The 24,412-nt window shown below is 45.6% G+C and overlaps 1 protein-coding gene across 2 annotated transcripts in view; it reads right to left on the minus strand.

Annotated features, from left to right (window-relative positions):
* The window catches only part of RBM6 (RNA binding motif protein 6), a gene marked incomplete at both ends in the record, with an annotated part of 108,135 nt that overhangs the window by 7,304 nt on the left and 76,419 nt on the right, over positions 1–24,412 (minus strand). The window contains 11 exons of one of the 2 annotated variants that reach the window (XM_080695856.1): positions 1,104–1,178; positions 3,043–3,303; positions 4,827–4,922; positions 9,386–9,532; positions 10,176–10,261; positions 10,504–10,585; positions 11,016–11,058; positions 12,400–12,497; positions 15,748–15,908; positions 16,490–16,759; positions 22,729–22,789. In XM_080695856.1, coding sequence (XP_080551982.1) covers positions 1,104–1,178; positions 3,043–3,303; positions 4,827–4,922; positions 9,386–9,532; positions 10,176–10,261; positions 10,504–10,585; positions 11,016–11,058; positions 12,400–12,497; positions 15,748–15,908; positions 16,490–16,759; positions 22,729–22,789 — 1,380 coding nt within the window. Of the gene's footprint in view, positions 1–1,103; positions 1,179–3,042; positions 3,304–4,826; positions 4,923–9,385; positions 9,533–10,175; positions 10,262–10,503; positions 10,586–11,015; positions 11,059–12,399; positions 12,498–15,747; positions 15,909–16,489; positions 16,766–22,728; positions 22,790–24,412 lie in introns of both variants that reach the window. The other variant, XM_080695855.1, reaches the window with a different exon arrangement.

A 24,412-nucleotide genomic window follows, 5' to 3' on the forward strand; every position in this document is an offset into this window, starting at 1 on the left:
CAGCAAGAATGCTACCTCAGCAGCTCCAGCCCAAACTCTTCCATGCTCCCAGCTGATTTCTTTTTTATTTATTTATTTTTTTGGTGGTACTGGGGTTCCTGGAAGCCCTTCTTCCTCCGGGCTACACTCCCAGACCTATTTTATATTTTTGAAACAGGGTCTCTTACGCCAGCGCGGCTGGCTTCGAACCTGCGCGATCCTCCTGTCTCTGCCTCCCAAGCGCGGGGATGACAAGCGTGCCCACCACGCCCGGCCTTGATTTCTTGCTCAGATGAGCAGGAAAGAGTAGTACTTTTTTTTTGGTACCAGGGACTGAACCCAGGAGCATTCTAACCTCCAAGCTAACTCCCATCTTATTTTATATATTATTTGGAAATAGGGTCTCATTAGGTTACCGAGAGTCTCGCTAAGTTGCCACGGCTAGTTTTGAACCTGCAATCCTCCTGTCTCAGCCTTCCAAATACTGGGATTATAAACTTGTGTAACCACACCTGGTTAAGAGGAGTACTTTTTATTCAACTACCTGGAGGAGGACTTAATACCACCTATAAAAAAACATTAACATTAACATTACTGGGAATGGAATTCAGGGACATTCTACCTCTGAGTCACCCCCCCTTCCAAAGCCGTATATTTTATTCTTTATTTTTTTGTGGTACTGAGGATGGGACCCAGGGGCATTCTACCTCCGAGTTACACTCCCAGCCTTATTTTTTAGTCTTTTTTTTTTTTTTAATTGAAACAGGGGTCTCACTGAGTTGCAAAGGGCCTCTCTAAGTAGCTGAGGCTTTCCATGAGCTGTGATCCTCTGGTTTCTGCCTCCCAAATGCTGGGATTACAAGTGTGCACCACCATGCCTGTCGCTTATTCTTTATTTTTTGAAACAGGTCTCACTGAGTTGCAAAGGGCCTCACTAGGTAGCTGAGGCTGTCTGCAAACTGCGATCCTCCTGTCTCCACCTCCCAAATATGAGGATTACAAGTGTGTGCCACCACGCCCGGCTTAAATACATCCATTTGAAGGTAGAAACACAGACTTTTTTTGGGCCTCTACACTAGAGTACAAAGGAACTGGGGTCAATGTAACAGGTCACCAAAGTTTACCTCCCGTTCTCTCCTCTCCAGATAGGCTAGCTCCTGCTCCGATTGTTTTATCTTCCGGTGGATTTCCAGGTTTTGCTGAGAAAAGAGGAGATTCTGTGAATACAGGTCTAGAGATAATGGTTTTAGAAATGCTTCAGGCTTTTCCCGATAGCTGCTTTAGGACTGTAGCTTTTCTCATGGACCATCCTACCTCACAAGCAACAACTCTAGCTGCCTTGCCTCAGTTTCATCAATGAGGAAGCAGGATTCGAATGCAGGCTTGTCACAAAGTTTGATTACATGGTGTGGCATGAGAGGGAACACTTCATTATACATTTCTCCAAAATGTGGAAGAGAAAAACCTGGTTCACCTATTTCTCTAAGTAACAGGAAAGAGGACCTGAGCTCGCCAGTGAAGGAAAACACGTGCCTGCACGCTCTGCCCACCACTGCCATCGCATCCCCAGACAGTCACCCCACACACCCACCGTTCTTTCAAGGCCCAGGGAAGCATGAAAAAGAACACCTGGGCCCTACACACAAACACAGTGCTGTGAGTCCCAACTCAAGCCTGACGCCACTCAACAAGTTGTCTCATATCTATCAAAGAGAGGGATTCCAAAACAGCTCTTGCATGGTGACCTGCTTCTCTGTACTGAATGACTCCAAGGAAAGAAAAAATGTAATGGTGTATTGAACAAGGGCTAGTTCAGTTTGTGGATTTATAACCGTGGCTCCTCTTTTTTGACAACTACTTTTTATCACTTTTCCACTTAGTAGTTTCTGCCAGAGAGCTGAGATTCAAATGTTTCCTCTGATGATTCAGAATTCTAGAAGGTCAAAGGGATTTGGGAAGCTGGGTGTGGTAGCACACCCTTGTAATCCCTGCCCTTGGGAGGCTGAGACAGGAGGATGCCCAGGTTCAAAGCCAGCCTCAGCTATTTAGTGAGGCTCTCAGCAACTTAGAGAGACTCTTTTTCCAAATAAAAAACATAAAATAGGTCTGGGAGTATAGTCTGGAGGTAGAAAGCCTCTGGGTTCCACACCTAGTACCACAAAAAAAAAAAAAAAAAAAAAAAAGGGACTTGGGAAATAGTCTATATCAGGGATTGTCACCAGGAGCTTCTTAGAATCCTAGAAATTTTGGAGAGCCTCCACAGGGCTAGTTAGGAAAGTGGTGTTGTGGCTATTACCAACAACAGAATTTTTCAGCTTTTAGCTATGTCAGATTATGGGTTGTATGTTGGAAAAAAATCTAATCCAGCCCTCTCAAACCTTTCCCTGAAAAATCTGCTAGAGAAAGAGTGTGAAAGAAATTACTCTGAGAACAAGAGTCGGAGGGCTTTCTTAGCTCGTGAGGACCAACGTATATGAGCTTCAGGTTCCCACCGCTGTGGTCTAAGGCGACAGACGTTATGTTCAAGAGATGGCAGAATGACCCATCTACAGGGCAGGCCACGGGCTGTCACAGCTGAGCAGAACCGGGTCAAGTTCCCATGTACCAAAGAAGAGGGGGCTTATCTGAGGTCCAACTCTTAGGACTGTAGGGGCACAGCCTAAAGTCAGAGAAACTCATGCATAAAAGGTAGAATATCAACTCATTCTTTAGTTGGACTGATTTAATGACAGGAACTGGAGATGAGAAAGGCTGAGGAGGGGCAGTATAAGCTTCTTTTTTTTTTTGTTTGTTTGTTTTTTGGTGGTACTGGGGTTCCTGGAAGCCCTTCTACCTCCGGGCTACACTCCCAGACCTATTTTTGCATTTTTATTTGGAAACAGGGTCTCCTAAGCCAGTGCGCGCGGCTGGCTTCGAACCTGCGTGATCCTCCTGTCCGCCTCCCAAGCGTGGGGATTACAAGCGTGCGCCACCACACCCGGCCTAAGCTTCTTTATTCTCTATAATACCCTCCAATGCCAAGAGCCCAAATTTGAAAGGACCTGGTCCCCCTTCTCTTAATACCTTGTGCAGGTCTGACAGCTGTTGGTGTTTGATTAGAACTTCTTTATTGGGAAACTGCCTCCTGCAGAGCAGACAAGCCAGTTTGTTCCAGTCAGTGAGTTTATCTTCTTCGCTCTCCTTCTTGCTCAGCTCCTCCCGAGGTTGGGGCTGTGCTGAGCGGGGCTGCAGGGGCGGGGTCTGCTCCTCCTCCTCTTCCTCCTCATAGTCACTGTCTCCTCCATATTCACCCAGGAGGCCGATCAGTGGGTTTACCACCTTAGGCTGGAAGAAAAAGGCCAGGGATCAACACCAAACTCAACCTACATTTTGGGGCCCATTTTTTGGGTACTTTGGTATGTATCTCCCTTCTTTGTCTCTTTTAGATGGAATGGTATGTATCTTCCTTCTTTGTCTCTTTTAGATGGAATAATGAATGGGCTTCAAAATGGCCCGCTGACCTTGCTGTTCATTCCCAGATAGAGGCAACATAGCTAAAATTTGACCTTGTTCTTTGTTTCCTCAGGAAAACGGGAGAAGCTCCCTTGGAAGCAACTCTAGCAAGAGAAGAGTGGGGGAAGAAATGAAAGGGACTGGCGCTGAAAACATAAGAACTAAAAGGGCACAGACAGGGAGCTAGAAACACCTCCAGTCCACTGTAACCACAGAGAGAGGAACTTAGGAAATGAACCGAAAGCAACCCCAGTGATAAGCTCCAGTGGACAGACTCCGCTCCTGAGCAAGGCGAAGGCATCTTCAGGGTAGATGCTGTGATGACCTCAATTAATGATGCGGGCTTGGCAGAGAGGACCTTAGAGGAACTGTTTATAAGGATGCAGGGCTACCGGCCTATAATCAATCAACACAATAAAAGACACAGCCATTACTGCTATGTACTTGTATTCAAAAATAATGTTCAGAATTACTAGTTATCACTCACTTCAGAAACTGAATCCCAATGTAAGTGCCATTCAGAAGCCAGGAGTGGTGGGGCACGCTTGTAATCCCACCATTCGGGAAGCAGAAACAGGACTGCGCTGGTTCGAAGCCAGCCTCAGCTACTTAATGAGGCCCTCGGCAACTCAGTGAGACCCTGTTTCCAAATAAAGAATAAAAAATAGGGCTGGAGGTGTTGCTTGGAAGTAGAATGCCTTGGGTTCCATCCCTAGCTACCACACACACACACACACACACCCAAAAAAAAACAAAAAAAACAAACCCCCAGCACCATTTAGTCTGGCCAGGCCGGCCAGCTATGAAGACGACAGGTCTACCCCATCTCAGAGACACTTGTGTGGCACGAGAAGGCACAAAACATCACGGCCAGGAAGACCAAATTACTTGGTGATTTTTTTTCCCTTGGTACTACTGTGGATGAACCCAGGGGCATCCTATCTCTGAGCTATATGCCCAGCCTTACTTTGTTTCCTGTATGAAAACAGAGTCTCACTAGGCTGCTGAGAGCCTCATTCGGTTGCCAAGGCTGGCTCTGAACCTGCGATCCTCCTGTCTGAGACCCCCAGTGCTGTGATTCTAAGCGTGCACCACCACGCCCGGCTCCTTGGTGATTTAGAAAGTACCGACAAGACCAAGATTAAATTTAAAGGGTCGCACATCTCATCTGGTAGGAATGGCACAGGTTGGAGAGGAAGAGAGAACTGTCTTTGATTCTTCAGTAATATTCCTATTAGCAGACAAAAACTTGAAGACCAGGCTCAGTTGGGAGACAGAGAATGGCGCAGCAACAGGAGAGTAAGGCGCCAGCCCTCCAGCTCCCACCCACGAGAACCAGCCAGCGTGAGCCTTACCGGAGGAGGGCTCTCTTCCTTTTTCGCAGTGGGAGGCAGGGGCTTCTTGAAGACGTCCTCTGGAGGGGTCTTCTCCTCACTGGCATTTTCCTGAAACTAATCAAACCCAGAGATAATTCCCCTCCATGGTACCAGGGATTGAGCCCAGGGCCTGGCCCATTCTAGATCCCCAGTCCTAATGTAATTTTTTTTTTGGGGGGGGTGGGGGGGAGGTCTGGGGATGGAACCCGGGGGCATTCGACTTCCAAGCTACACCCGCTGCCCTATTTTTTTTTTTTTTTTGTGGTACTGGGGTTCCTGGAAACCCTTCTACCTCTGGGCTATACTCCCAGACCTATTTTATATTTATTTCGAAATAGAGTTTCTTAACCCAGAGAGGCTGGCTTCGAACCTGCATGATCCTCCTGTCTCTGACTCCCAAGCATGGGGATTATAAGTGTGCGCCACCACGCCTGGCCCCTGCCCTATTTCTTATTCTTTGAGACAGGGTCTCACTGAGTTGCGGAGGGCCTCACTAAGTAGCTGAGGCTGTCCACGAACCGCGATCCTCCGGTCTCAGGCTCCCAAATGCTGGGATTACAAGTGTGCGCCACCACTCCCGGCCTAATGCAATTCTTATATGATACTCATAAAAACTGAGTTAAGCTTGTTGAAATTTAGGCTTATTTTCCAAACTTTCAAACATCTGTAACGTTGCTATAGTGACTTTAACGTAATGTCCATGTGACTCAGTGGTAGAATGCTTGCCTAGCACGCACAGCCCTGAGCTCAATTCCTGGCAGCAACAATGAACACTCAGCTTGACATTTAGTATATGATTAACCCATGCCGGGCAGCAGAGGCATTCGCGCAGTACTGTCTCTGTCCCGCACTCCAGCCTCTTCCACAGGAAGCAGTACCTTCAGTTAAAATGACCGGGTATAGTGACAACGATCAAGGGGCAGGAGCAGAACTAAACATCAAGCCAGTGACGCTAAAATTTAAATTCTTAGACACAAATGCATGTGCACTGTCTCTTCTCTTTTTCTATATCTTTATCTTTAGATAAACTAGCAATATTAGAAGAAAAAACAAAGAAAGCTATAAATTGAAACAAGAAAATTCACTGATTTCCAATAATACATAAATGGTTTAAAGGTAAATCAACGTATTTCTTTAGAAAATGATCTGATATATCATATGTACAATGTTTATCATCTTTGATTCTAAAAATTTATTCTAAAGAAGTAATTTAAAAGGAAAAAAAAAAAAAGCCAGGCATGGTGGTGCACGCTTGTAATCCCAGCAAGTGGGAGACTGAGACCTGAGGATCACAGTTTACAGATGGCTTCAGCTACTTAGTAAGGTCCTTCACAACTCAGTGAGACACTGTTTCAAAAAACAAGACTAAAAAAATAATCAGCCAGGCTTGGTGGGGCACACTTGTCATCCTAGTATTCGGGAGGCTGAGACAGGAGAAGCGCGGTTCGCAGCCAGCCTCAGCTACTTAGTGAGGCCCTTTGCAACTCAGTGAGACTCTGTTTCAAAAATAAAAAATAAACAGGGCTTGGGGTGTAGCTTGGAGGTAGAATGCCCCTGGGTTCCATCCCCAGTACTGAATTAAAAAAAAAAAAAATTAAAATGCTAAGTGTTGCATACTAGGACAGAAAGAGACAAATAGCTGGGCATGGTGGCATACACCTGTAATCCCACTACTTGGGAGGCTAAGAGAGGAGAATCACAGGAAAGAGTGAAAGATACAAATAATAAAAGACTCATAAAAAAAATGAAGGTTTTTTTTTCTTGGTAGTACTGGGGATGGAACCCAGAGGTATTCTACCCCTGAGCTACACCCCCCACCCTCTTTTTTAATTCTTTTATTTAGAGACAGGATCTCATTAAGTTGCAGAGGGTCTAAGTAGCTGAGGCTGGCCATGAACCTCCAATCCTCTTGTCTCAGCCTCCCAAGTAAGGGTATAGTTTTTTTGCTTTGTTTTTAGAGGCATCCTAACTGAGCTACAGCCCCAGCCCTTTTATTTTACATTAGAACAGGGTTTGTTAAGTTGCTGAGATTGGCCTCAAAACTGTGATCCTCCTGTTTCAGTCTCCAAAGAATTGGGATTATAGGCATGTGCCACCACGCCCAGTTGAAAGTATAGTTTTTTGTTTTTTGTACTGAGAATAGAACCCAGAGGCATTCTACCTCCAAGCAACATTCTCGGACTGATTTATTTATTTGGAAACAGGGTCTCAGTGGGTTGTTGAGAGCTTCGTCAAATGCTGAGGCTGTCCTTGAACCTGTGACCCTCCAGTCTCAGCCTCCCAAGTACTAGGATTACATGCTTGTGCCACCATGCCCAGCTCAAAGTATAGTTTTGTTTTTTTCTTTTGGTATTGGGGTCGAACCCAGAGGCACTCTACCTCCCAGGTACACTCCCAGTGCTGTTTTATTTTTGAAACAAGGACTCACTAGGTTGATGAGAGTCTCACTATTGCTGAGGCTGTCCTTGCATCTGTGATATTCCTGTTTCAGCCTCCCAAGTACTGGGATTTAGATTTAATGCAAAATCTTACCATAAAAGCACTGAAAATAATAAAATTATATAAATATGAAAACTGTGATAAAATAGAAAATGAACACAGAATGGAAGTGGAAGCCTCAGAAGCCTCCCGAGATTGTACCTACAGAAAACACGTCTTAGAGAGTAGAACCCTGACAAGGAAGGGGGAAGAGCAGGCACGTGGAGCCAAGGTGCCAGGGCCCAAGCAGTCTTCCCATGGTAGGGAAGAGAGCTACAGGGGCTGTAAGACACAGAGGACTGCCTGTGCCAGACAGCAAAGCGCCTCTCATTGTCCTGTACTGGAGATCGATCCAAGACCCCGTGCATGCTAGGCCAGAGCTCTGAACCACTGAGCTGCTGCCTTCCAACTGAGAGCCTCCAGAGTCTGCCTCCTGAGTAGCTGGGGTAGCGGTGTGAGCCAGTGCCCCAGCTAGCTTGTTTCTGGGAGGTTAGGGGTAACGAGGGATTGAACCCAGGGCCATTCTATCTCAAAACTACATTCCTATTTATTTTGTGGTACTGGGGATGGAACTTAGGGGCATTCTACCTCCGAGCTACACCCCCAGCCTAATTTTTAAATTTTGAAACAGGGTCTCACTGAGTTGCAGGGGGCCTAAGTAGTTGAGGTGGCGGCGAACCTGTACTCTTCCTGTCTCAGCCTCTGAAGTATTGGAATTATAAGCATGCGCCACCATGAAGAACATGAGAATATTTTTTAAGTAACTTTATTTTATTATTATTTTTTGTGGTGTTAGGGATTGAACCCAGGGGCATTCTGCCTTTGAGTCATATCCCCAGCCCAATTTTCTTTTGGTTCTTGAGGGTCTGAGGATGGAATCAAGGGGCATTCAACCTCCAAGCTACACCCCCTACTCTATTTTTTATTCTTCATTTTCAAACAGAGTCACACTAAGTTGCGGAGAGCCTGAGTAGCTGAGGCTGTCCATGAACATTCGGGAACCTCCCGAATGCTGGGATTACAAGCATGCGCCACCACACCTGGCTCTAATTTCCTTCCTTCCTTCTTTCTACCTCCAGGCTATACTCCCAGACTTTTTTTTTTTTAATATTTTATTTGGAAACAGGGTTTCACTAAGTTGCTGAAAGCCTCACTAAGTAGCTGAAGTTGGCTTCGAACCCGTGCGATCCTCCTGTCTCAGCCTCCCAAGCGCAGGGATTACAAGTGTGCGCCACCATGCCCAGCCTTCTTTCTTTCTTTAGGGATGGAAGCCAGGGGCATTTGACCTCCGAGCTACACCCTCTGCCATATTTTTTATTCTTTATTTTGAAACAAGGTCTGAGTTGCAAAGAGCCTCACTAAGTAGCTGAGGCTATCCGTGAACCGTGATCTTCCGGTCTCAGCCTCCCAAATGCTGGGATTACAAGTGTGCGCCACCACGCCCGGCTTCAATTTTATTCTTAAAAAAAAAAAAAAAACCCTGGGGATTGAACCCAGGGACATTCTACCTCCTCCAAGCTATACTCCCAGCCCTATTTTTATTCTTTATTTGAAACAGAGTCTCATTAAGTTGCATAAGGCCTAAGTAGCCGAGGCTGGCTGCGAATCTCCTCAGTACTGGGATTGCAAGTGTGCACTACCATACCCAGCCTTGTTTGTTTGTTTGTTTGTTTGTTTGTTTATTTATTTATTTGGTGGTACTGGGGTTCCTGGAAGCCAGTCTATCTCTGGGCTACACTCCCAGACCTATTTTATTTTTGGAAACAGGGTCTCCTAAGCCAGCGCGGCTGGCTTCGAACCTGTGCGATCCACCTGTCTCTGCCTCCCAAGCGCGGGGATTACAAGCGTGCGCCACCACGCCCGGCTTGTTCTTTTATTTTGAAACGGGGTCTCACTAAGTTGCTGAGGCTGAACTTGAACCTGTGATCCTTCTGTCTCAGCCTGACAAGCACTGGGATTCCAGGCGTGCACACCAGGCCTGGCTCTAGTGTGTTTCTATGCAACTGAGTGCTGCGCTCAAGTGTAGCCCGCGGTAAGGACAGCAGACTCCGTCCTCTTACCCTTGTCACTCCTCTGTCCTTTTTCTCCTTGCTGTCTTTTTTAGACACTTCCTTCTTGCTACTTGTCTTTCCTTGACTGATGGGTCTCTTTTCCTTGATCTCCTCTTCCTCAGGTGACCCAGGGTCCTGGGGCACATAGACTTCTTGCTGCAATACAGAAGGGAGGTAAATCTACAGAAGCCTTTACTTTCATGGAATTCCAGGCCTGAGAAACACTGTTCCCTTCTACGGAAAAGAAGAGCTGTCTCACTCACAAGCCCAGAGTCTCTAACAATCTCCCAGTTCCAAAGACCAGGACACATCTGTACCACCCCGTGCCCGCTCTGTCCACAAGCAGCATGTTTCTTACCTGTCACACCACAAAGCACTGATTTTCGATACAGGCAACAGTTCAGTTCCTTTATTTATTTATTTATTTATTTATTTATTTATTTATTTATTTAATTTTCTTGGGTGGTACTGGGGGTGGAACCCAGGGGCTTTCCACCTCTGGGCTATACTCCCAGCCCTTTTTAAATATTTTATTTGGAAACAGGGTCTCACTAAGTTGCTGAGAGCCTCACTAAGTAGCTGAGGCTGGCTTCGAACCTGTGCGATCCTCCTGTCTCAGCCTCCCAAGCGCAGGGATTACAGGCGTGCCCACCACGCCCGGCTCCCATAGATTTAAAGTACTCCACTTTTCATGCAATGAACATCGAGAGATTCCAGGAAATAAAATCCTCAAAGTGACAAATTATGGGTGTTTTCCCCAAAAGAATCACTGACAGAATAAAGAAGTCCAAAAACTCACCTGGGTATCGGGGTCATAGTAAGTTCCTGCCAAGGGGTCATAATAGTAGCCAGTAGCAGAGTCGTATATGTAGCAGTCAGATGATGCTAGAGGGGATGGAGTCAGAGGCAGCATTAGTGGCTGGCGAGCGAGGCCCGAGGCTCACCCAGAGCAGCTAAGGAAGAGGGTGGCCATCCTTGCAGGTGCACGATCTAGAGCGGCACTCTCCTGGATGAGTGCCCTCGGGCAACAGCCTCTCTTGGGAACATGGTGACCACACAAACCAAGTCAGGAGTAGCAAGCCAGTCAAGCAAAAGATCACAAGAGAAACGAAACAAAGCTTACTTACACTGCTGTCCTTGTCGATTTGAATCTGAAGACCAGTCTGAATTCCTGCTACCTCCCCTCCTATCTCGGAAATATTTTTTACCCTATCACAGAAAGGTAAGTTAAAATTATGGAACTACCCAAGAGCCGTTGACCTTAACAGCCCACGAGTGTGGAGAAGAGCGGTACTCCAGTGCCTTTCATTTTTTTAGTACTGGGGATTGAACCCAGGGACATTCTACCTCTGAGCTATACCTCCAGCCCTATTTTTTATGCTTTATTTTGAAAAGAGGTCTCACTAAGTTGTGGAAGTAGCTAAGGCCGGTCATAAACCCGAGATCTTCTTGTCTCAGCCTCCCAATCCCAGCTTGTACTGGGATTCCAAGAATGTACCACCACCCCTGGCTTTTATGTTCTGAGTGAGGGTCTTGCTAGTTGATCAGGCTGGCATTAAGCTGGGATTGTAGTTATGTGCCACTGTACCTGGTTTACCACTTGTGGACTTGAACCCCCCCCCCCCCCCATTAAGCCTACCTGGTAGTAATGTGTGTGGTCAGAATGGTCCCCAGAGTCATTTCTGCAACAAACAACACAACGTGTCAAGATTGCTACCAGAGGCACTTGATAGGGAAAGAAGCCAACCCAGACAATTAGCGGGCTGGGGGTTCAGACACTAGAGGCTGAGGGAAACTCCTGCATGATCGAGTGGAGGGTGCTAGAGTAAGATCTGTCACATCTCTGTGAGCTTCTTATACCCCGAGAGTGTGTGTGTGTATTGCTAGGGGTTGAACGCAGTGACTATATCTGAGGCTATACTCACGGTCCTATTTAACTTTTTTTTTTTGGTGGTACTGGGATTCCTGGAAACCCTTCTACCTCTGGGCTACACTCCCAGACCAATTTTATTTGGAAACAGGGTCTCTTAAGCCAGCGAGGCTGGCTTTGAACGTGCGTGATCCTCCTGTCTCTGACTCCCAAGCGCGGGGATTACAAGCGTGCGCCACAATGCCCGGCCCTATTTAACTTTCTATTGGAAACAAGAGTCTCTCTAAATTGCTAAGATCCTCACTGAGTAGCTGAGGCTAGCTTGGGACCTGAGATCTTCCTGTTGTGGCCTCCTCAGTACCGGGAATACAGGCATACACCACCACCACACCTGGCCTTTTTCTTTCTTTTTAGGTGGTACTGGGGACTGAATTCAGAGACATTCTACCATCAAGGTACATCCCTAGCCCAATTTTATTTATTTATTTGGAAACAGGTCTCTCTAGATGGACAGGTGTCTCACTACTTGTTGAGGCTGTCCTGGAACCTGTGATTCTCTTGTCTCAGCCTCCCAATAACAGGAATTTCTGGTGTGCGCCACCATGCCCAGCTTTTCTTTTGATTTTAAAACCAAGTCTTGTTAAGTTGCTGAGGCTAACTTTAAACCGATGGTCCTCCTGTCTCAGTCTCCCACGTACTGGGATTCTAGCTGTGTGCCTGGCCTGTAAGCCTGTCTTTGGATATAGTCATTTTCCATTTACCTCTCCTGGGTCAAGATGAAGGAGAAAAGTAATAGGTCTCCCTGTTTCTTGGGGACAGGATCAAGATCAGAGGTTGCAAGTCAAGACAGCATTTACTTTAGGATTCCCAGAGCCTCAGGTAACATCAAGATATTTCTGCATATCTGAGACTGTACCATCACTGGGATCCAAAACTATAGGCAGTCAGAAGGAAAAAACCTAATAATACCATTTAAGAATAAAAATGATTCTAGAGTCAGAACAAGGCAGATTTAAGAAAGAGAAAATTAATACTAAACATGTATCTGAAGGAAGGCACACTAAGAAAGCCATGCCTTATGTCTAACTAGGGAGAGGAGCTTCTCCCCAAAATTGAAGTGGGGCAGCACAAGGGCCACAGCCCTCAACCTTACCTTCGTTTCCCAGTGGCTAGGTTCACAGCGACCATCTTCCCGTCAATGCTAAATGGTGGGTCGAGGTTCTGCAAGATCTTCACTACGCGAAGTGCTTCCTAGGGAAGCAAAGACACAGCTGAGCCAAAGAGGGAAAAGGGAAGGTCATGAGAAAGAGAGGTAAATATGGACTTTCCTTCTCAGAAAAGAAATGTAGTAAACATAGGTTCTGCTCATAATTTTAGCAGTAAGAACACACTGGCAAGCCTGGTGTGGTAGCACACACTTATAATCCCAGAATTTGAGAGGCTGAGACAGGAGGATCCCAGATTCAAGGCCAGCCTCAGCTACTTAATGAGACCCTAATTCAAATTAAAGAATGAAAAATAGGGCAGGGGTGTGAATGCCCCTGGGTTCAATCCCCAGTACCATAACAAAACAAACAAATAAAAAACCCAAAAAATAAAAAATCACACTGGCACATTCTTTTTGTTGGTTTAGTGAATTGAACCCAGGAGCATTCTACCCCTAAGCTACTGGGGAATTGAAGACAGAGGCATATTACCTCTAGGTTACACCCTAGCCCTATTTTTTTCCCCTTCCTTCCTCTCTCCCTCCAAACCCCCTTTTCTTTCTTTCATGGTGCTAGGGATTAAACCCAAAGGCATTCTACCTCTGAAGTACACCCCAGCCCTACTTTTTAATACTTTATTTTTTTATTTATTTTTTCTTTTTGTGGTACTAGGGATGGAACCCAGGGGCATTCCGCCCCCGGGCTACACCCCCAGTCCTATTTTTTAGTCTTTATTTTGAAACAGGGTCTCACTGAGTTGCAAAGGGCATCATTAAATAGCTGAGGCTTTCTGTGAACGGTGATTCTCCTGTCTCAGCCTCCCAAATGCTGGGATTACAAGCGTGTGCCACCACACTTGGTTTACTCTTTAATTTGAAACAGTGTCTCACTAAATTGGGGAGGGTCTCACTAAATAGCTGAGGCTGGCAGAGAACCTATAATCCTCTTGTTTTAGCCTCCCAAATACTGGGATTACAATCATGCACCACTGCCCAGCTCCTTTATATTTTTGAAACAGCATCTAGCTAAATTGCTGAGGCTAGGCTCAAACCTGAAATCCTCCTGTCTCAGCCTCCCAAGTACTGGGACTGTACTGTGCCTGGCTTGAAAATAGGTAACTTTTTTTTTTTTTTTTGCTGGTCTGGGGATGGAACCCAGGGGCATTTGACCTCCGAGCTACACCCCCTGCCCTACTTTTTATTCTTTATTTTGAAACCGGGTCTCACTGAGTTGCAGAGGACCTCACTAAGTAGCTGAGGCTGTCTGCAAACCGTGATCCTCCAGGTCTCAGCCTCCCGAACGGTGGGATTACAAGTGTGCTCCACTACGCCCGGCTTTTTTTTTTTTTTTTTAAATAATGTTGATACTGGGATTGAACTCAAGTTTTTCTACCTCTGAGCTACAACCTCAGCCCCTCCCTCCCCATTTCAAAAGTTTTTATCCTGAAACAGGGTCTGCTAGGTTGCTGAGAGTCTCATGAAATAGCTGACCTGATCTCAAATCCGTGATCCTCCTGTCTCAGCCTCCTAACTACTTGGATTACAGACGTGCCCCTCCATGCCTGGCTAAAGATAGGCAACTTTTTGTTTTTTTCCAGTAATGGAGATTGAGCCCAGGGGCATTCTACCCCCAAGGTATACGTCCAGCCCTATTTTTTTATTTTTGAAACAGGGTCTAAGTTGCAGAAGGCTTCACTAAGTAGCTGAGGCTGGCTGCAAACCTGCGATTCTCCTGTCTCAGCCTCCCAAATGCTGAGATTACAAAGCGTGTGCCACCACACCCGGCTTCTATTTTGTTGTTTTGAAACAAGAGTCTTACTAAGTTGCAGAGGGCCTCACTAAGTTGCTGAGGCTGGCTGCAATCCTGTGTGATCCCCCTGTTTCAGCCTACCAGTGCTGGGATTACAGATGTGGGCTACTATGGCTGCCTTTTTTTAGAAATTGAAACAGGATCTAAGTTGCTGAGGGCCTCACTAAATTGCTGAAAGTGGCTTCAACCCTGTGATCCTCTTGTCTCAATATCCCACATACTGGAGTTGCAGGCATGTACCAGCATTCTCGATTATTGAATACTTTTAAGAGAAAGAGGAAGCCAGGCCTAGTGGTGCACTCTTGTAATCCCAGAACTTGGGAAGCTGAGATAAAAGGATCTCAGGTTTGTGGCCAGCTTCAGCATTTTGGTGAGACTGTTTCCAAATGAAAAAGGAGGGTGGCTGGAGGTACAGCTTAGAGGTAGAATGCCCCTGGGTTCAAACTCTAGTATCTATGTGTCTATTTTTCTTTCTCTCTCCTACACACACACACACACACACACACACACACACGAGAAAGAAGAAAAGTCCTGTTATTATCAAACATAAAACCATTTGCAGTCAGATTTTCTAATACAGACTTGTCTGTATTAGAGAACTGGTTGAAGGATCGCAGTTCGCGGACGGCCTCAGCTACTTAGTGAGGCCCTCCGCAACTTAGTGAGACCCTGTTTCAAATTAAAGAATAAAAACTAGGGCAGGGGGTGTAGCTCGGGGGTCGAATGTCCCCAGGTCCCATCCCCATCCCCAGACATACACACACACACACACACACACACACACACACACACACACACACAGAGAAAACTGGTTGAAGTGTGTGTGTTGTACTGGGGATTGAACACAGGGGTATTTGACCTCTGAGCTATACCTCCCACTCTATTTTAGTTTTTATTTTGAAACGGTATCACTAAGTTGCTGAGGACCTCAGTAAATTGTTAAGGCTGGCCTCAAACATGCATTCTTCCTGTCTCAAGTCTCCCGAGCCGACATTGTAGATGTGTGTCACCAAACCCGGCACTAAGATCTTGAAGGGCTCAGATTCTTCAAAAGTGAGCAAACTGGAAATTGTAAACAGAAATTCACCTGGACAACCAGACAGAGGGTTTTTTTTTTTTTTTTTGTGGTACTGGGGGTCCTGGAAGCCCTTCTACCTCCGGGCTACACTCCCAGACCTATTTATACTTTGTATTTGGAAACAGGGTCTCTTACGCCAGCGCGGCTGGCTTCGAACCTGCGCGATCCTCCTGTCTCCGCCTCCCAAGCGCGGGGATTATAAGTGTGCGCCACCACGCCCGGCCAGAGTTCTAACTTTTGAGGTCAGTCACTCACTTGAATGGAAGTTAAACACAAAGGAGAAAACTCCTAAGAGGGGCTATGCCAGAAGGAACCATGATAAATTCAAAACGCTAACTAAGCCCCTTCAGACCTTCTTAGGGCTTTTCAGCCACCCACCCCTAGCCCCTTTCAGCATGTGGAAACTCACCGCGTGGGAATCAAGGTCTATAAAGCCATAGGTGTGGCCCATGGGGCCGGTCCTGTTCTTGATGATGCGGACGTTGGCAGTAGTGAGGCGGACATAGGGCTCCAGCACTTCCACTATCACCTCCGGCGGCGTGGAGCGATAGATGCGCTTTAGCATGATGGCTGAATGGACCAAGCACAAATGGGAGGAGGAGAAAGAGGGGCAGGTGAGCATCTGCAGCACGAGGAGCTCGATGCTCTTTACTTTCTTGGTGGTGGCGGTACTGGGGCTTGAACCCAGGGGCGTTCCACCTCTGGGCTACATTCCAGTCCTTTATATTTCTCATTTACGTAGTAGTGCCTCACTAACTTACTGTGCGCTAGCTTACACCTGCGATCCTCCTTTCTTGGCCTCCCAGGTACTGGGATCACAGGCGCAACACCTCCTCCAGCTTCAGATCGTCAATTGCACTACAGGTTTTACTCTGCTCTAATAAGGCCAGTTGGATAAAGAAATGCTAGACAAATATGTTCAGTATTTCCCACCAATATTTAGAAACCTAAAATCACGCCTTACTGTGTTTGTATAGCAAAGTGCTAATCTTGAGGAGCAGATTCCTCCCACTAGTGGAGCGCGGCTGGCGGAGAGCGCGGCCATGGGAGCCAGCCTGTGAGCAGCGCTACTTCAGCGTGGAGAAGCATCTGGCCGCTAACCGAGATGGCAGCGGCAGTCAGTCTGCAACATGTCCTGACGACGCACTTACTTTTGCTCTCTCCATCCTGGCGTGTCTCTCCAGACCACGACTCCTTCTCTCGGTCTCTCCGGAAAGCGAACCCTTCCCTCCGAGAATGAGGCAGGTACCGTTCTGCATCCCTCTTCTGATGCCCCGTGCGTGCTTCGTGCCCTTCGTCCTGCTTCCTGGATTCAAGCTCCTTATCAGCTGGCCCTGGGGACTGGTTGAGTTTTTTCCCCAATGATGCTGGTATGGATGTTTTCTGAGGCTGAGGGTAGGTTATTAATTCTTGCTTGGCCTCTGTCAGTAGGGCAAAAGAACAAAATCTTAAAAGGTTTTATCAAAAGATACTACTGTGATCCTCCCTTACATGCTACCAAATATTGATATGGGAATGACTTTATATAAATTCAGAACTACATTAAAAAAAAGGTCCTGACATTTCCTGGGGTAAGGCTTTAAGCAAGGCTAATGAGTTAACCTACAAAACAGTTCAGAGAAGAAACCATCCAAGCATTTTGAAAAGTGTTTTTATTGGGGGTGGTGGTACTGAATTGAACCCGGGAGTATTCTATCTCTGAGCTACATCCCCATTCTTTTTTATTTTTCATTTTGGAACAGGGTTTCATTAAGTTGCAGAGGACCTCAATAAGTTGCTGAGACTGGCTTTGAACCTTCAATAATCCCATCTCAGCCTTCCAAGTACTGGGATTATAAGAGTGCGCCACCACTCTTGGCTAAAAAGTTTTTTGTTTTTTTTGTTTTTTTGCAGTACCCTATTTTTTATTCTTTATTTTGAAATAGGATCTCACTGAGTTGCAAAGGGCCTAAATAGCTGAGGCTATTTGAGGACTATGATCCTTCTGTCTCAGCTTCCCAAAAGCTGGGATTACAGGCATGTCATTATGCCCAGTTTAAAACGTTTAATCTTAAGAGCTTTCTATCACATACCAACCACTTACATACAACAAATCCTACTATGACTCCTTGGATCTAATTATTATAATCAATGACAGGAAAAGATTAAGGGACAGAATTATCAAGGATATGGCTCTTGCTAGAGGTTTGGCAGAAACATACATCCTGAATATATGACTAGTAGTCTTCTTCTTCCAATGTTACAGTACTAAACAGCGGTCACAAATTCTGTAAGACTACAGGGAATAACCCTGCCTACAGCTGACTTATAGGTAAGTTATTACTATGAGCAAAGAGCCTCCAAAATATAAATGATTCATTTAAAATCTCCTTTTAAGGAGCTGGGCATGGTGGCGCACGCTTATAATCCCAGTCCTTGAGAGGCTGAGACAGGAGGATCATGTAGGTTCAAAGCCAGCCGCTACTTATGAAACGGTTTCCAAATAAAATATAAAAATAGGTCTGGGAGTATAGCTCAGAAGTAGAAAGCCCCTGGATTCTATCCCTAGTAACACACACAGGCACGCGCGCGTATACACACACACACACACACACACACACACTCTCTCTCTCTCTCTCTCTCTCTCTCTCTCTCTCTCTCTCTCTCTCTCCTTTTAAGCCAGAAATGGAAGTGTACACCTATAATCCCAGTATGTGGAAGGCTGAGACACATGGATTACAGGTTTGTGGCTAGACTCAGCTACTTAGTAACGCCCTCCACAACTTAGACCCTGTTTCAAAGCAAAGACTAAAAAAATAGGACTGAGGGTATAGCTCAGAGATAGAATAGTCCTGGATTCAAACTCCAGTTACAAAAAAGTATAAATAAGTAAAGACAGATAGACAGACAGACAAGGCAGCCAGGTGTAGTGGTGCACACTTGTAAACCCAGTACTTGTGAGGCTGAGACAGGAGGATCATAGGTTTGCAGCCAGCCTCAGCTATTAGTGAGGCCCTCCACAACTTAGTGAGACCATTTCAAAATAAAGAATAAAAGAGCCAGGCGTGGTGGCGCACGCTTGTAATCCCCGCGGCTTGGGAGGCAGAGACAGGAGGATCACGCAGGTTCAAAGCCAGCCGCGCGCGCTGGCTTAGGAGGCCCTGTTTCCAAATAAAAATGTAAAAATAGGTCTGGGAGTGTAGCCCGGACGTCCTTCCAGGAACCCCAGTACCACCAAAAAAAAAAAAAAAAAAAAAAAAAAAAAAGAAAAAGAAAAAAAAAAAAAGAAAAAGAAAAAGAAAAAAACTGGGGATGTAGTTCAGATGTGAAATGCTCCTGGTTCAATCACCAGCACTAAAAACTAAACAAACAAAAAAACCAAAACAACTTTCCTTTTATGGCAGGATAATATATGTATATCTAGATATAGTGTGTGTGTGTGTGTGTGTGTGTGTGTGTGTGCGTGCGTGCATGCTAGTTATTGGGGACTGAACCCACAGGCAGTCAACCTCTTGAGTTATATGCCCAGACCAGTTTTATTTCTTATTTGAAAAAAAGAGTCTTGATAGGTTGACAGCCTCACTAAATTGCTGCAGCTGGCTTTGAACCTGCAATCTTCTTGTTTTTGCCTCCCATGGACTACAATTATAGGTGTGTGTCACCACAGAGAGATTACTTAATAGCAGTTACAGGTGATTAGTAAATATAGGCTTTATTTGTTTTTATGCTAAGATACCTCAGCCAGCTAGTGTGCACCACCATGCAGGTCAAAGAAAAAAAAAGGTCTTAGCCACCTTATTAAGTAGAATACCCAAGGGTTTTCTACTGATTTGTTAAAAGAGCATAAGACCCCAAGATTGAGTCCAGCCTGAGCAACTTAGCAAGACCCTGTTTCAAAATAAAATCTAACAAGGGCTGAGATGTAGCTCAGTGGTATAGCACTTGCCTAGCAGGTGAGGCCCTGTGTTCAGGTTCAAGAAACAAACAGTAGCTCGAGGAGCCAACCCTGCTCAATGTGAAGTGCCGATCAGGCTAAAACCTTCAGCCGTTCATCTCCCTTCGCACGTGCTGGTGTGACTCTCCCCCATGCGGTGTCTGGATGCTTGCTTGCCTCAAGACCTCGCGAACAAGTAGAAGCTGTGCTGTCGGCCAACGTCCAACTCTAACCTCAGAACAGGCCCTTCACAGGAGGCCCGAGCCCAGGCCGCACTGTTTGCCCTGGGCTTCTTAGGGACAGCAGCAGCAACAGGCATGCAGCATGACCACGGGGCTGCTGCCTGCGTGCCTCTGATGGTCTCTGAAAACCTAAAAGTATGTGTTTTCACAATGCATATAAACATCAAGTTATTATCCTGTACCTCATAACTATGCAGAACTAGTATATAAAATTCAATTAGAAAGGTTACATGCTTGATAAATTGGTAGGTTTGTCTTTTATGGTATCGAGGACAAAACCCATGACCTCACACCAGTTAGGCAAGCGCTCTGCTACTGAGCTACTTTCCTGCCCCTTTTAATTTTTTTCTATTCTGAAACATGGTTGAAATTGCTGAGGCTGTGAGTGAACCTGTGATCCTCATCTCAGCCTCCCATCTGTGCTACCATGTCCGGCTCCATTTTAATTTTAACTTTTTGTAGCACTAGGGATGGAACCCAGGGGTGTTCTACCTCTGAGCTATACCCCCAGATACACACACACGCACGCGCGCGCGCTTTTTATTTTTTGTGGTAATACTAAGAATCTAAGGATTGAACCCAGGGGCATTCTACCTCTGAGCTACACCCTCAGCCCCAATTTTTTTTCTTTATTTGGAAACAGGGTCTTACTAAGTTGTAGAGGGCCTCATTAAGTAGCTGAGGCTGGCTATTAACATATGATCCTCCTATCTCAGCCTCCCAAGTACTGGATTACAAGTGTATATGACCTCAAACTTGCAATCCTCCTGCCTCTGCCTCCTGAGTAGCTGTGGCTACAGGCATGTACCACTGTACCTAGCAAGGCTAATAGGTTTATTCCTTTATAAAAGTAACATATTTCCCCAAACTCAATTATTTTCTCCTGTTAATATTTTAACTGTTGCCGGGCGTGGTGGCGCACGCTTGTAATCCCCGCGCTTGGGAGGCGGAGACAGGAGGATCGCGCAGGTTTGAAGCCAGCCGCGCACGCTGGCTTAGGAGACCCTGTTTCTAAATAAAAAATATAGAAATAGGTCTGGGAGTGTAGCCCAGAGGTAGAAGGGCTTCCAGGAACCCCAGTACCACCAAAAAAAAAAAAAAAAAAAAAAAAATTAACTGTTATTTACTGTTTTTCTGATGAAGATCCTAAAATGCTTCCAAATAGTGTAAACTGGAAAACAATATGTAAATGGTTCTCAGTAACTACTAAGAAGAGTGTATGTAACAACAGATTGATGCACTGTAGACTCCGTGTTTAGGGCAGAGCTGGGGACTGAACTCGGGCCCTTGCAGACCCTAGGAAGGTGCTCTCTACCACAGAATGACATACATCTCCAGCACTTTTTGTAAAATTTCTATTTGAGACAGGGTCTCATCAAACTGCCCGTGCTGGCCTTGAACCTCCCAAGTCTCCAAAGCGGCTGGGCTCACAGGTGTGTGCTGCTTCACATGGTCCCAGACACGCTCTCTTTAAACCCAAATACTTCAATGTAGTGTGTGTGGTACTGGGGACTGAACTCAGGCATCCTACCTTCAAGTTACACCCTCTTTATTTTTTGCTTTCAAACAGGGTCTTGCCAGGTTGCTGAGAGTTTTGCTAAGTTGCTGAGGCTGGTCTTGAATCTGCGATCCTCCTGTATCTCAGCTTCCCAAGTGCTGGTATTATAGGATGTGTCATGTATTCTAAGCAACAATTCTAGTGACTCTGCTCAGCAGCCCATTTAGCCTTTTAGCGTGAGGAAACTACATCCCATCTCTTTCCTCTGGTGGACCTCTAAATGTCATTTACTATCAGGTCAGATGAAGTTAGACAACAAATCTAACTTAAGAGTTTTACAGAAGCTGGGCATGGTGGTGTATGCTATAATCTTAGTACTTGGGAGTCTGAGACAGGAGGATCACAGGCTTGTGAACAACCTAATCAAGTAGTGAGATTCTCATCAACCTAGTTAGACTTCGTTTTTTCTGTTTTGTTTTTGGTACCAGGATTTGAATTCCAGGAAAATTCCAACTCCAAGCTACAGTCCCAGGCCACAGCACTACTTTATTTTTATTTCAATACAGGGTCTCATTAGGTTGATAGATCTCACTACTTGCTGTAGCTGTCCTTGAACTACAATTCTCCTGTCTCAGCCTCCCAAGTACTAGATTACAAGAATGTGCCACCAAACCTGGTCCTGTTTCAAAATAAAAATAAAATATGACAGGCGTGGTGGTGCACGCTTGTAATCCCCGCGCTTGGGAGGCGGAGGCGGAGACAGGAGGATCGCGCGGGTTCGAAGCCAGCCGCGTGCGCTGGCTTAAGAGACCCTGTTTAAAAAAAAAAAAAAAAAAAAAAAAAAAAAATATATATATATATATATATATATATCTGTCTGTGAGTGTAACCCGGAGGTAGAAAGAAGGGTTTCCAGGAACCCCAGTACCACCAACCAACCAACCAACCAACAAACAAACAAACAAACAAACTAAAAATAAAACAGGCTGGGGTTATAGCTCAGAGGTAGAATGCCCCTGGGTTCAATCGTCAGCAACACACACACACACACACACACACACACACACACACACACACACACCTTATAGAACAGGAATATGGTGCCACATGACTGGCATCCCAGCCTTTGGGAAGCTAAGAGGACTGCAGGTTTGTGTCCAGACTCAGAGCTCGGTGAGACCGTATCAAAATGAAACAAACATTAACAAGGGCTGGAGGAGCCGGGCGAGGCAGCACATGCTACAATCCTAGCACAGGAGGATTGCAGGTTTGTGGTCAGCCTCAGCAATTTAGGCCTTCTACAATGCAGACCCTGTTTCAAAACAATAAAAAATAGGTCTCAGAGACAGAATGTCCCTGGGTTCAGTCCACAGAACCAAAAAGAAAAAGAAGAAAATGTTTTATAGATCAACTTGCATTTAGGGATGCCAACTCTCCCAATCAAAGCAGGCATGAAATTTGTTCTGTTCAGTGCATAAAATAAACACCACCAGCAGGGTGTGGCAGTCCACACTTGGAATCCCAGTACTTGGGAGGCTGAGGCAGGAGAGTCGCAGGTCTGAAGACAGCCTTGACAGCTTAGTGAGGCTCTTGGCAACTTAGTGAGACCCTGCTTCCAAATAAGAAATAAAATCAGGATAGGGGTTTAGCTCAGAGGTAGAATGCCTCTGGGTTCAATCCCCAGTGCCAAAAATAAAATACAATAAAATAAAACCCACCACCGCCACTTCTGCTTACCTTCCCTTGGGCACTTGCAGAACGAACACGAAGATCGATGCCCACCAATACTGGTCTTACACTACGGAGAAATAGGGAAGAATTAATCAGGAACGGGGGGAAAACCTTATAAATACCAACACAGCAACACTTACCAAAACGTGAAAGAAACAAACTCTACCCCAGGTCCTCTCAAAGTCAAGAATCTGCTCACCACCCCCGCCACTCCCCCAAACTGATCAAAGCTAGAAAACGGGATCTGCTGAGCTACTGTTTGAGAAATACCTTTTCTTTTTTTTTTCTTTTTCTTTTTTTTTTTGAGAGGGGGTACTGGGGATTGAACCCAGAGGTATTCTATCCCCGAGCTATACCCCAGCTCTATTTTACTTCTATTTTGAAACAGGGTCTCTCTAGGTTGATGAGAGTCTCACTACTTGCTGAGGTTGTTCTCAAATCTATGATCCTCCTGTCTCAGCCTCCCAAATGGTGGGATTATAAGCGTGCACCACCACGCCCAGCTCATGTTTGTTGCTTTAAACCACTGGAACTTGGCGTGTGTGTGTGTGTGTGTGTGTGTGTGGTCACTATATCAGAACTCTTGTGACATATACAGTCCAACTGGCAAACGGCAGAGTCAAGACCCTAACCACAGTAGGTGTCATTTAAGTGCCACAGAACTCACTCACTATTATTTTTGGCACTAGGGGTTGAACCCAGGGCATTCTACCTCTGAGCTACATCCCCAGCCCTTTTTTTTTTAAATTTTATTTTGAAACAGTCTCATTAATTTGCAGATGGCCTCACTAAATTGCTCAGGCTGGTCACAAACCTGGGATCCTCCTGTTTCAGCCTCCCAAGTATTAGAATTACAAGCGCGTGCCACCACACTTGGCTTATCCCAACCCTTTTTATTTTGAAACCAGGTCTCACTAAGTTCCAGGATGCTGGTCTCAAATCTGTGATTCTCCTGTTTGGCTGTCTGGGTCTTCCAAGTACTGGTATTACATGCAGGTGCTACTGCAGCCAGCTTTAAAAAAAAAAATTTTTTTTTTTTGTGGTACTGGGGATGGAAGCCAGGGGCATTCTATGTCTGAGCTACACTCCAAACCTGATTTTATTCATTTATTTTTGAAACAGAGTCTAAGTTGCAGAGGATCTTACTAAGTTACTGAGGTGGGGGGCTTGAACCTGTGATCCTCCTGTCTCAGCCTTCCCAAGTACTGGGATTACAAGTGTGTGCCTCAACTCCTAGCTAAATGTACTTTTCAAACACAAATCCTTTATAAAAACTGTCAAAGAGTAACTGAGAAGTGGTTATAAGGGTAATTGCTATTCTTTACTGCTATTTGTTATTATTTACTGCTAATTGTTATTATTTACTGCTAAAGAAATGAATTCTTAGCCAAGCATGGTGGCGCATGCTTGTAATCCCCGCGATTGGGAGGTGGAGACAGGATGATCGCGCAGGTTCGAAGCCAGCCTTGCTGGCTTAAGAGACCCTGTTTCCAAAAAAAATAAAAAAATAAAAAAATAAAGCCGGGCGTGGTGGCGCACGCTTGTAATCCCAGCATTCGGGAGGCTGAGACCGGAGGATCGCGGTTCGCAGACAGCCTCAGCTACGTAGTGAGGCCCTCTGCAACTCAATGAGACCCGGTTTCAAAATAAAGAATAAAAAATAGGGCAGGGGGTATATCTCGGAGGTAGA

The sequence above is a fragment of the Muscardinus avellanarius genome (assembly GCF_963383645.1).
Source record: "Muscardinus avellanarius genome assembly, chromosome: 5".
Taxonomy (NCBI): Eukaryota; Metazoa; Chordata; class Mammalia; order Rodentia; family Gliridae; genus Muscardinus; species Muscardinus avellanarius.